This window comes from Cicer arietinum, chromosome 3 (genome assembly GCF_000331145.2).
Source record: "Cicer arietinum cultivar CDC Frontier isolate Library 1 chromosome 3, Cicar.CDCFrontier_v2.0, whole genome shotgun sequence".
Taxonomy (NCBI): Eukaryota; Viridiplantae; Streptophyta; class Magnoliopsida; order Fabales; family Fabaceae; genus Cicer; species Cicer arietinum.
The window spans coordinates 55,528,921-55,543,424 of record NC_021162.2 but is presented as its reverse complement, the minus strand read 5'-3'; the positions used below and the strand labels follow the sequence as shown (position 1 = coordinate 55,543,424).

Genomic DNA, 14,504 nt, shown 5'->3' with positions numbered 1-14,504 from the left:
ACAAAGTAAATTCTTTATTCCCGAATGAACAATAATATCCTGATTTGTCCAAATAAGGAATAGAGATCAAATTCCGTCTAAATGACGGTACAACAAAAGTGTCTTTTAAATCCAAATAATGACCGGAACTTAATAATAATCTAAATTTTCCTATGGCTTCAACTTCTACCTTCTTCCCATCTCCTACATAGATGCATCTTTCAGTATCACTAGGCTTTCGGAAGTTCAGGCAACCCTGCATTGAAACACTGATGTTAGTAGTTGCACCAGAGTCTAACCACCAAGTGTTTCCAGGTACTGAAGCTAAATTAACCTCAGAACAGACCAAAGACAGAATCATACCTTTCTTAACACGCCAAACGTGATATTTGGCACAATCCTTCTTCACGTGTCCAGAACTCCTACAGAAGAAGCAGTTGTTATCCTTAGTCTTCTTCTTTTGTTGTGGACCCTTAGCAGCAGCTTTGTTCTTGGGCTCCTCAATTCTTTTCCTTTTGCCCTTGTCTTTAGAGATGCTAGTAAAGTGAGCACTTTCAGTCCTATCTTGCTTCAGCCTGTCCTCTTCTTGCACACATAATGAAATGAGCTCATTAAGAGTCCATTTCTCCTTTTGACAATTATAAGTCACCTTAAACTGACTGAATTGCGAAGGAAGAGACATCAATACTAAATGAATGAGTAAGTCATCTGACAACTCAAGCTTTAGTCCTTTAAGCTTAGAAGCAATGTTGGACATCATCATAATGTGCTCTCTTATATTTCCCTTGCCTTAATACTTTATGGAAATTAAATTCTGAAGCAGAGAACTTGTTTCAGCCTTATCACTTTTTACAAAGCGTTTTTCCATCTCAGCAAGGAATTTTTTAGCTGTATCTATCTCATCCGAGACAGCACCTCTAAAGACTTCAGGAATCCCACGCTTTATGATCATAAGACTTATGCGATTTGAGCGATCCCATTTCTCATACTCTAATTTTTCTTCAGAAGAACTAGAGTCCTTAGGAGTAGGGGGTCGTTCAATTCTTAATGCAAGGTCTAGATCCATGCAACCAAGAACAATCAGAATGTTCTCTTTCCATTCCTTAAAATTTGTCCCATCAAGGACAGGAATAGAACTCAAATTTGCAGATATGGAAGCAACCGATGCTGTAAATTAAATAAAGAACGAAACTTAGAAACTCACATTATAAGAAAATAAATCAATAAATAAATAAATACATATGTTCAAATCATGGAATTTAACCCATCTCAAGATACCCAGTGCACCATTGATGTCAAGTCTTTGGACAGTAACACCAACTGCTAGTGGTACTCTTGTTGCAACGATCAAATATTGACAATAAGACATGTCAAACAATAAACCTTCCTTTGGGCCGATTTAAAGCTAATTAATTTAGCCATGAAATTAAAAGAACAAACACGTTAAAAGTTGTACTGAAGAACATTTTGCAATGTTAGTACTCAGCCAGTACATAATGTTAGTACTCGAAGATATTTGAAGTTCAATCGATGATTAGTATAAACAAAAATAATATGTAATTTATTTCTCTTATGAAGTACATTATTAGAGGATAATAATGCAAAAAGGCACGAAGTTTCATCAATATTTATTAACAAGGTTCTCAAAAAAAATTCATGTCGCTTTCACTAACGGAGTTCAAACAAATGTTAATAAAACTAAAACAGAATTCAATATAATAACACAAGATACACATCTTTGCCCTTCTGCATTTGCAAATTCTTGTCTGCGAAAGGGAACAAAACAGAAAGAGTAACAACTAATCCCCAAGGATATGTGTAACCATCACACCACACCAAATAGGGATCATGTCAGCGCATTGTATCATGCAAAGATTATTAACGACAATAGGTTTTAAAAATCACAGTGTGTTCAACTTCAAACCATTACAAAAAAAAAATATAACCGGAAACAAAATAATATGGATTCCATAATATATATATCAAAATTTCCAAATTACAAACCCTAAGATTTCAATCATGTCAAAATTCCCAAATTGAATCCTAAAATAAAGACAATAACCGAATTTCATCATGAATTAAACATGGTAGGCTCTGATACCACTTGTTAACTATTCATGCCAATTACATGATGAATAACCAAGGGCGGAAGCGTACCTGTGGGAATTGCCATTGATGAAATCCTGGGATGATGATGATAGAGCCAATGGGTTGGGTGATCTTCCTCAGCAAAACACCCTGAAGACCTTGCTCTCTTGATGGGGATAGAGAGAACCAGAGAGTTTTCTCCTTTAGGGTTTTGAAACTGAATAGTCTTGTTGTGTTTGCCTTGGGGACTATTACCCCTATATATAACTATTATTAGTTATATCCCAAATTGCAGTATTTCCAATTCAGCCCCTCATTAAATTAGAAACTGCCTGGTATCTACACTATTAATTTTCATAACTATTATGCTCTTTAGCCATAAACTATTATATATTATTTGACCCCTAGTTTATTGGCTAATTATATAATGACCCTACCACACTTTATTAATTAATTACATATGTGACCCATAAATCTTACATTTTCTACTTAAAAAAAACAAATACTACCTACAGAATAAAATATAAGTAAAAATGATATTTGAAAAATTGATGTATTTAATTAAAAATTATGATCAAATACATTAACTTTTCTAACACTGTTTTTGTTTATAATTCAATCCAAAGTAGTACAAACTAAGGTAAAGTCAAAGGTTCTAAAACAACACAATACATACAATGTGTGTAAGTGTATAGATTTAAAAATGAAGAAATGAAAGATAAAAATAGTGAAACAAAAAGATTAATATTGAAATGCATCTTTGTTGGAAAACCTTGTGGTGTAGAAAAATATTGAACATATGTGGATTTGGCATCATTTTTTTTGTGGCTAATATTTTTTCGATGTCAAGTTTATGGCAGCGTGTGGTCGCACTTTTTGGCTTGACTTAGCATTCAAAGTGATTTATATAATTGTATTTTCTTTCACACCCAACAATTAATTTGTTGGTCTCTTTTTTACTAACTAGAAATCCAAACAAAAATTCTATATTATATGATTGTCTTTTGTTTAGACAATTTAAAAAGCGCATAATCATTATAATTTTTGTCAAAAAAAAAAATAGTGAAGTTCAGATTCTGAAATAGGTTAAACTAAAATAATAATTAAACTTTTATTATGGTAGTGGTTCAAAGCATATTCAAAGAGAATTGTTTTCCGATTTTTATCTTTTATTGGAGTAACCATTAGCATTTTATATCTTGGGGAATCCTTAATTTTTTATTTTAGTTTATGTGCTCTTTGTTTGGCTTTAACTTAAGGCACCATTTTCCTTTGGCATCATTATAAACTTTTTTTGATTTCTTGATTATTCTTGTCATACTTTTTGCTTTGAATAATTCTCTTAATATATTTTGATTTAAAAAAAAAATAGAAACTATGGTTTAGCTTTTTCTAATTGTTATTTTGTATATTGAGTCGGAGTATCTTTATAATTCATTTTGTTTATTAAAAATAAATAAAAGTTCCCCATTTTCCCGTTCATTCAAAGTGTACTAATTTTTTGGATTATTCAAAATTCTTTTAGTAGTGATGTATAAAGAAAAGGTATATCAAAGAAAAGCAAATACCTTTTTCTCTATAAAAGGAGGTCAAGTAATGAGTGTGAGTGAAGTACACACAACTAGCTCACATATATTGAAATATTTGAGTTAATATAAAGCTACTTTTCTAGTGGCAGCACTACAAGATGGAAAAGATCAATCTAGAAATTAAACCTGAAGAATTAGAAGCTGATGAAATGAAATTTGTTCATGATTCTTCAGTGGATCATGAAGGAAACATTCCTCTTCGAGCTTCAACCGGTTCTTGGAAAGCTGCTCTCTTCATTTTTGGTAAGAAATGTTTGTTAATTGCATTAAAAAATCTGTTTTTTTTTTTTTATTTTTTTTTTATAAATATATATATTTATATATATATTGTAAAAACTATTCAAAGAAATCATAGTTGGAAGAGAGTAAGGGATGATTACCCCGAAAACAATCTACTTCAAAATTACATTAAAATTGAAAACTATTCAATGAATAATACAATAAAACCTCAATCCAAGACATAGTGGAATTAGTCTACCAATGATAGACTTTGATTTCAACCACCACCAAAAATGAACTTTGATACAATCCACTATAGATGCTTAAGTGCTTATGTTCATGCTAATAATATTTTTGAATCTCTTTTTAATTATAAGAATATTTCCAATTATTTGCATTTTTAATCACAATTATATCACTTTTTAGTTGACACATAGTAAAATGGCAACATATATTATCAGCACTATCAGAAAAGTTAAATTGATAAGAAAAATTCGAGAGTTAAAATATAAAATATGTCACTGTTTTTGTTCAATGAATCATAAGAAAAAAAATTCAATAAAAAAATTTCATAAAAAAAAATTCAGCTAATTTCATTACTAAACTTAGTAGGGAAAAATTAGAGGAATTTATTTATTTCATCTCTAATTTTGACCAACAATTACATTTGACTGGTGCAACTGAAATTATCACCTGAATCTGAAATTCTTAGTAATCTAAATCATCTGAGCAGAATAACTTTACATAATTCTGATCCATGAAAATAGAATATGCATAATTTATAAGACATTTACCCATTTGGAAAGTTAATATGATAATGTATGATTAGATTTTGTATAGGGCCACATGCGCACATTCATCGGTTTATAGTGGTTGGAGAGTTGAAATAATCATCTACTTTGTATCTTCAGATGCTCATTTTAATTTTTATTGTTTTGATTTTGAAGAAATAAATTTAGTATAGAGATAAAAATTAAATAAGTTAAAAATGCAAGTAAAAAACACTTTAGAGTTTAGAGGTTTAATTTAAAATTAAGCTATTTGCAATAAGCTCTAAAACTACGTACTATTAAAAATTTAAATGTATTTTTGATCTTTCCTATGTTAATGGAAACAAGATTTAATCCTCTAAAAATCGGGACTTTAGTTTATTTTTTCACAAGTTTCCCCTTTTTTTTCATTATTCAGCTTGAGAGTATTTTTTATGATGTATTTCTAACACTTGGTGATAGAGTTAAGAGCTTTTAATTTTATTTCTAACTAGAATGGGACTTCCCACGAGTTGCATGGGTTAACATAAGAACTTTTTGTGATTTTTTTTAAAGAAATTTTTGTTTTTATTACTAAAATTTATATATTGTTTGTGTATTTAATTTATAATTTTTAAGTAAAAAATTTCTATAAATCTTAAATATAATTTATAGAAATACAATATTTTTTGTGGTAAATTTCACTTTGGTTGAGTTCAACCACTAAAATTCGTCAATTTTAATTTGGTTGTAATGGACAACCAAACAAAGCATATGTATAAATTATGTTATTATGAAATTTCATAAACTTTTTTTTGGAAGTAATATTAATACATGTTTGTATCAGTTATGATCAAATTATACTTCCTCTTTTATTTTATTGTATCGAGACTCAGTTGAAAAAATAACGAAGCATACAATATACAAAAGCTCACATATAGGAAGACATGCAAAATAGGATACAATAGCAAAATGACATCACCTAAAATTTTAATTCTATTTTAGTATATTATTTGGTTTTATTATATTTATTTTATCCTATTGGTCCCATAAAACTCCAAAGTTTACATGACAACTACAAATAAATCCAATGCGATCAACTTTAATATAATAGAAAACATATAAATATTGATATTTTTTAATGGATCGGACAAATTTTTAAATAAACTATATATGTGAAGTTTAAGTTTCTTGTTTGAATAAGAGAAAGACACAAATTAATTCATAAATATACAAAAATAAGACGAAACAACTTTAAATAAACTATTTTTGTTGAAAATATTTACCAACAAATTATTTAAGCTAGAACAACAATAATTAAGTTGAATATTGTTTGTTAAGATGATTAAATATATGCATTATTGATTGAATCAAATATGCAATGCAGATAGAAAAAAGAAGATATAATCGATAAAATAAAAAAGTTTTTCAAATTGATGTAATTGAAGTTTGAAAAGATGGGGGCAGACTTGTGAAAATAAAAGAGAACATAAGAAGATTAAGGAAGATCAAAAGATCAATAGCTATAAATGCATAAGATATTTAGAACTAAGTAGGGATGACAAGATAACTTGCACCCGTGGATACCTACCCGAACCCGTTTTAATTTATGCAGGGGAAACCCGCTTTGATTATGTGTAGGTGTGGATTTCTCAAAAACTAAATTTCGGAAGGATAACGAGTTTGGGAATGTTGATATCCACCCCGCACCTATACCCGAACTCATCCCGCTAATAATATTATTGTAATTTTTAAATTTTATATACATGTACATAGTGAATATACTACATTTTTTTTAAATATTAAAAATTATAATCTCATCTTTATATAAAATACTTTTTAATTTTATTATTATCTAATAATAATTATTTTATTATATTAATTATAATAGATATTATTTTAAATTTATAATTTTACATATATGAATGAGTGTATGTGTGGGCGGAGAAACATGTGCGGGTGCGGTTTTTCCTCGATTAGTCAGGTGCGGAAGTGGAGGAGACAAAATCTGCCTCTGACCCGCTCCGTTATCATCCCTAAAATTATTATGTTTGAAATTAAAAAAGACGTGTAACTATTTAAAAATTACATTAAATATAAAAAATAAAGTAATAAAATAATTATCACAAAATTGATTTAAAAAAACATGGATAAAAAAAATTATTTATAAGATGCTGAGATATCATGATGAAAAATCTATTTTAAATAATAATAATAATAGATTTTTGGACGCTATGTCACTAGTGTTGTCCATTATTTTGACGATAACTATATCGATAATTTCTAGCTTAAAATGCCTCAAAAAAAAAAATTCTAGCTTAGAAATTAAATTAGTCAAAACTAAAAACGAAATAAAAAGGCCATCAGGACTTGTTTTTTTCGCGAGTAACAACAATTATAACATCAACAAAAATAATTACTAGTATGACCATTGAGCTGATTCCACAGGTCACTGCTTACAAATAGATTATGTACACGAAGATACTAACATCACTATAAGATAATAAACAATATCAACCACAATTCATTGTTTGAAAAGGTAAAATGGTATTAAGACTATAGCACTAACTAAAGCATAATATATGCTGGTATATCGATCACTGTATGATAATAAAACACATCAACCACACAAATTAGTCTTGTGGTTAATGTACAATAAGAGAGTAGTGATTCTCCTTTTCAAGATGCTGCTTTTAAGCAATTATTATGAATCATGGTTTAAAAATATAGAATCAGCTGATCTGTGTTTTTTCTTTTAAAAGTATACAGAGAAAAAAAAAACAGATTTTTATTTATTTAGAGAGGAGAAACTTTACCTTTCTAAACTATAATAAGGTATGATTTTTTTTTCTTTAATTTTACCGATCATCTAATTAAACCCTTTTTTAACATTTAAACCATTTATTATCAATCAAAAAAATATTATTTTTTAAATTAACTTATTTAAATTTACAACTTATATTATTTTTATTATAAAAAGTGAACAAACAAACGCGTTAGTCTTGTATACAATCTACACGTGGAAGAACAAAACAAAATAGTTATCCTTTTGTAGTCTCAATTTTTAATAGAAAAAAAAAAATATTCTTAAATTTAATTGTGTTAATTCCGATCATATTTTAGTACTAGATAATGTAAAATAAATGGTATACTATGTTTTGGTCCATACATATCCATTTATCATCATGATATGTTGCCTGAAGTGGTTGAGCTCACCTTATCTACCACAAAACTAAGCATGTCTCTTCAATATATAAGCAAATTATTCAGGACCCACACCTTCCACTAGTTTATAAAATTCCTACCGCATTATAGTGGCAAATCATTTAAGTCGCAATATTGTCCCTCTTTTTTGTCAAAAAAAAAAGTTGTTCTCTTTATTTTGTTGAACAAGCTTAACAATTAGAACCAATGTTTGACTTTTTCTGATTGGTGGAATATTCATTGCTCTTGTTTGGCTGTTTCATGAGTCGGCTGAAATAGAATAGAATATCTCTTATATTTTTTTATATGATTTTTTTTCTTATAAGAAAAACAATTAAAACCAAAAGGAATTTGTTAGTATTGTAGTATAATTTTCTTTTTTTATGAAATTGGGGCCATAGTATAAAAATTATTTTTAGTTTATTATTATCTTTACTCTTAAATATAAAACTGCGTTGATTAAATTATAATAATTTAAAAAAGGATTAAATAAATTTTTGGTCTTTATAAATATATCATATTTATTTTTAGTTTCTTAAAATATATCATTAAATAATAGTTGTTTAAATACTTTTTGTCAACATTTGAACTTGTAAATGTTTTTTTGCAGATATATTTAGAATATTATAATAATCTCTTATATAGAAATTTAAATTTTTTAATCAAGATGAATTAAATATGAATTTTTAAGTGTCATATGCTTAAAATATTATATTTAATTCATCTACTTTTTTAAAAAATTATATTTTTGTAGTAGAGATTTTTATTTTTGTAGTAGAGATTTTTATAATATTATAAATATACATACAAAAAATAATTTAAAAATTTAAATGATACATATAAATTAATTTGAAAGTAGAGACTAAAATTGTTAACGGACAATATTTTGAGAGACTGTTGTTCGAAGAAACAATTTTAGAGAGACTAAAAATGAAATATGATATATTTATAAGAATAAAAAATTTATTTACTCTTTAAAAAATTGATAGTATATTGTGCTATAAGTTTTCCCTTTATAAGATAGAATGATTGAATGTTTCTATTAATATTATAGGATTAAATATAATTTTTTATAAAAAAAATTAAATAAAAACTAAAAGAAAATACATTTTTTTTAAGTACTAACAAGTTGGGAATTTTTTATAGAAACTTAAAATATATTTTTGTATTTAAAATCTAAAATTCAAAATAGTCGGAAATAATGGAATTGTACTTGTTTGCTTTATGTCCAATTGGTGCTTAGAAGTCCAATATTAGGGATGAATGGCCCAAGTTGCTTATTCGTTCTTAAATGGATTTGACATTTGTGGTCCTCCTTACAATTTACTTCCGATTTTACTTTTTATCTAAAAATATTTTTAGTAAATAGTAGTGAGTTAAGATATTTGGATTATGTACTGTCACAACCACGTGTTGTTGTGTAATCAACACATTGAAGACTCTTCGATCAAGATTCGACATAGTTTTATTTTTTAACCATCTAATATGATGTGATGACTGTACAACTATATATAGTTTGTGTGATAGCATGAAATTAATTGATCTTGCATTATTTATGAATCATTTCCGGTTCCAAACTAGTCATGCATACAAATTAAATTCTCTACAAATATCATATATATATATATATATATATATATATGAAATGGTAAATAAATTTTTATAAAATTACGAGGTCTCGGAATCAAACTTAGACATATATTCAACTTAACAATTTCGTTATTTGTCAATTGAATTAGACCTTACGAATATCTTATATATTTATAAGACAAATATTCTAAATTACAGAATATAGAGCAAAGCGACTAAGGTGTTTTTTAAACACAATTCATCAAATAATTAGTTTAATTATTAATTTTGACGATGTCATTAATTACCAAAAGAGCTTGATTTGTGGATACTTGTTTTCAGCAATTGAGTTTAGTGAGAGGTTAAGCTACTTTGGAATAGCAACTAGCTTAGTACTTTATCTCACAAAGGTTATGCATCAAGACCTTAAGACAGCAGCAAAAAATGTTAATTATTGGGCTGGTGTCACAACTCTGATGCCATTGTTTGGTGGATTTATAGCTGATGCTTACTTGGGCCGTTACTCCACTGTGTTTGCATCATGCATTGTTTATCTTATGGTAAGCTCAATCATTATATATGTTATTACAACTAAGTAATCATATTATTTTTATTTAAGTACTCAACATTGTTATGGTGAAAAATGCAGGGTTTAATTCTCCTTACTCTATCATGGTTCTTGCCAATCTTAAAGTCATGTAATCATACTAACATGTGCAATGAACCAAGGAAAATTCATGAAGTGGTTTTCTTCCTAGCTATCTACATGATATCTCTAGGAACAGGAGGCCACAAACCCTCTTTGGAAAGCTTTGGAGCTGATCAATTTGATGAGGATCATATTGAAGAAAGGAAGCAAAAAATGTCATTTTTCAATTGGTGGAATTGTGCTCTTTGTAGTGGACTTATTCTAGGAGTAACCTTAATTGTTTATATACAAGACAACATAAATTGGGGTGCTGCTGATATTATCTTTACAGGTGTCATGACTCTATCACTTCTCATCTTCATAATTGGAAGACCTTTCTATCGTTATAGGATACCAAATGGCAGTCCCTTAACTCCTATGTTGCAAGTTCTTGTTGCTGCATTCTCCAAAAGGAACCTTCCATATCCTTCTAATCCTTCTCAATTGTATGAGGTTCAAAAGTCTCATGGCAACAATAAGAAATTTCTTTGCCACACTAGAAAACTAAAGTATGTGCCTTACTAATCACAATTTGAAAAATGACTCAATTTATATGCTTGAAATACTAACACGCTCTTTCTAAAAACACTTTTTTATTATTGGTTGAAATTCATATTCTATTTTTTTATGTGGCGGACCCATTTCAAAAGTAATATTACTCGACAACTTCAACCAATGACATATGATGTGTTGGAACAGCGTGTTCTAAAGTGAGTGTTGTTGACAGTTCTCGTTAATATCTTAATAAATAATTCATTATGAGTTTGATTTTATTTTCAGATTTCTTGACAAAGCAGCTATAATTGAAAATGATGGAAATTTAGGAGAGAAGCAAAGTCCATGGAAGCTAGCAAATGTTACTACAATTGAAGAAATGAAGCTTATAATCAATATGATTCCTATTTGGATATTCACTTTACCATTTGGAATATGTGTGGCACAAACATCTACATTCTTCATCAAACAAAGTGCTATAATGAACAGAAAGATTGGTGAAGGATTTGAGATTCCACCAGCTTCAATATTCACAATTACTGCTTTAGGAATGATTATTTCTGTGGTAACTTTTGATAAGATTCTTGTACCTATGTTAAGAAAGATAAATAAAAATGAGAGAGGAATAAACATCCTTCAAAGGATTGGTTTTGGAATGATTTTTACTATAACTACAATGATCATAGCAGCTTTGGTAGAGAAAAAAAGGCTTGAAGCTATTGAGAAGGATTCATTAAAAGCTTCACTATCAATGAGTGTTTTTTGGTTGGCTCCACAATTTCTAATTATTGGTTTTGGTGACGGATTTACCCTTGTGGGATTGCAAGAGTATTTCTATGGTCAAGTTCCTGATTCAATGAGAAGCTTAGGAATAGCTTTTTACTTAAGTGTGATTGGAGCATCAAATTTCCTAAGTAGTATATTGATAACAATTGTTGATCATATGACAAAAAAGAATGGGAAGAGTTGGTTTGGTAAGGATTTGAATAGTAGTAGATTGGACAAATTCTATTGGCTATTGGCAGTTATAGCTACACTGAATTTGTTCTTGTTTGTGTTCTTTGCAAGAAGATATTCCTACAAAAATGTGCAAAAGATTGTGGTGGTTGATGATACCTATGAAGGCAAAAATGACAATGGTATAGTAGAAAATTCGGTTTGAGTTTCTTAATAAAGTCATTTAAACAAAATAGAGAAATGTTTTACTATAGTATTTTTATAAATGTCTCTTTCTATTGACCATTGGTATTTATGTTGCATATACAACTTTTACTTATGCTCAATAATTAAAAAATAAATAAAAACTTAGGTACTAGATATATAAGGATTTTGTTAATCTAATGTCTCTTATATTTATAAATCTATATGATATATTAGCGAAAATGGATTGCTTATGGTATTCATTTTTTTTTAATTAAGTTTTAATTAGGTATTTTAAATTCTTTTAATACGTATCTATAGATTTGAGAACAAGTATAAAAATTAGTGCTCGTTTTTGTAAGAAAACTTTTCTGTTTTTATTTTTTATTCCACTTTGGAATTCATTAATCACATTGTTTTTCAATCTATTTCCTATTTTCAAATATTTGTATAAAAAACACTGAAAATATTTTTTTTTCTTATAAAAATTATTGAAAACGAAAAAAATTGATTGACAATAGTAATTTTTTATTTTGAATAAATAATAAAAAAAGTGTCAACATGACTCAAAATTTGAATTTTCTATAAAAAAAACCTATAGTTAAAATGAGCATTAGAAATCAGAAGAAACTATAGAAACAAAAATAATTTTTTTTACAAGAGAAAAAATTAAGTTGAAAATAGTTAAAATGGAGATTTTGATAAGTTGTGGATTAGGCAAGTTAGGTTACATTTTTTGGGCCCAAAAGAGCATTTTCTGAAAGACAAAAAAAAAAAAAAAGATGCGTAAAAACAAGCCATACTAATCCACTATACGTTAAGGATCAGGAAAGTTATATAGTTAATAAAAAGCAAGCGACATGCATCCACCATAAATATTTGAAAGGATACTTTATAAACACTATATTATTACATTAGGAGTGGAATTAGTTGAGCTATATATTTGGAAAGTTAGATTACAATTACATTTAGGAAAAACATTTTCTTAAGAACGATATTAATAAAAACATATGAGTATTTTTCATGATACAGTGAATTAGTTGGCAATGACAGATATGAAATTAGATGATAAATTACAAGTGTTGTTATTGTTGGGTTCGTTACATGATAATTGAGAAGTTCTTGTTGTCACGTTGACCAATTCAACACCAAGTGGAAAGTTGAAAATGTCAACAGTTAAAGAGAGAATGTTGAATGAAGAAGCTCGAAGAAATGAACATGGTTTGATTGGTTCTTCCTCAAAGTCAGAAACACTAGTTACAGAGTCATAGATGCGATAAAGCTAAAAGTCGTAGCAAGTTGAGGATTCTCAACTTGGAAAATAAGTGATATGCTATAATTGTGGCAAAACAGATCACATAAAAAGAAATTGCAGGTTCTTTAAGAGATATCAATCAAGAGAAAGGAGATGAAGACAAAGAGAAGAAAAATGATAAAGATACAAATTCTTGCTTGTCGATTTTAATAGGGTGGGTGTGACACCCTAAATCACAAAATAATATATATAATAATTAATATCATATTCCTATAAAATTTGCAGCGGATAAATAAAAAATATATTTCCAAGAAAATAAAAACCCTTATTCCCAGTATCACCTATCAGAGCAGGGTTCCTTCAAAACTTGAACTTCAAGACTCATTAACCTGTAATAACTGCGATTTCGCAAACGAAGGAGGTGAGTTTTGAAATCATGTTAATAGCATAATATGAGTATGAAGAACACGCAAACAATCATAATAGAACCGTATCACAATCACTTTACGATATATCAAAATATTTAATTAAATAGTATCATACTATAGCATCAAAGTCACTCAAGTAAAATAATCATCTCGTTATAATATGCATCAAATCATCCAATTATTATTACCTTTGAAACACATCAATCACAACAAAACAATCACAAGGAGATGCAATGCTATGCATGAGCTTAGACTCTACTTCACAATGTGGTACCATTCTAACTCTAAAGTACTTGATTAGGAGGCCATGATACTATGCCACCATTCCGGTGGACGGACAATTCAAATTAGCCCTGTCCTCATAGATCCCCTCAACTCAAAACCCGAGACACATATACGTGACAGTCGAGGTAAACGTGTGTTGCATGGTAGCTCCCGACATTTGGAGTGCTACCTCCAAGTCACCTAGAAATTCCCCACCGGAATACCTCCAAGGTCTAACAATCTTGCCTTAAGGCTCGACAGCAGACCGCCACGATCAGGCTCATTCAGTTGTACTTCCCCATAATCACTAGGCTTGTCAGGCCCTACCTATATGATGACAAAATAATCTCTACTTCACAAATTCACAATATTTATTTTCTCTCCCCGTTAGCTTAGACTACTCCATTAAGAGTACCATATTTAAGAATCATCACTATCTCATCAAGTATGGGGCACTTCAATATTTTCATCACAATCTTATAATATCATTAATCATAAATAATCATATAAACTCATCACAATTTTATAACATCACTATCATCAATCAACAATCATCATTATCATCACGTAAGCATATATCAAACCATGCATCCATATTTTATTATCACATCACATAATTTCATCTAATCAAATATGTACACATAATTTCATTCAACATCCAACATCACAATAATAACAAATATCAACTACCACACAAGTATTAAAAATTAAATCAATCAACACCTTATAAAAATTTCTATTTCACATTTTAATGTCACAATGCTCATATTTCAAATTAATCAATTTATCTCTCAAAGGGCTACTGCCGTACGTAGCAAGCCCCGGATGAATCGTTGG

The 14,504-nt window shown here is 28.6% G+C and overlaps 1 protein-coding gene across 1 annotated transcript; it reads left to right on the top strand.

Annotated features, from left to right (window-relative positions):
• Positions 1 to 3,608: 3,608 nt before the first annotated feature.
• LOC101513566 (protein NRT1/ PTR FAMILY 5.6-like) lies at positions 3,609 to 11,828 on the top strand. The gene is made up of 4 exons (XM_004492313.4): positions 3,609 to 3,899; positions 9,740 to 9,957; positions 10,047 to 10,594; positions 10,866 to 11,828. The coding sequence occupies exons 1-4, from the start codon at positions 3,755 to 3,757 to the stop codon at positions 11,740 to 11,742; spliced, it is 1,788 nt and encodes a 595-aa protein (XP_004492370.1). The 5' UTR covers positions 3,609 to 3,754; the 3' UTR covers positions 11,743 to 11,828.
• The last annotated feature ends 2,676 nt before the right edge of the window (positions 11,829 to 14,504 follow it).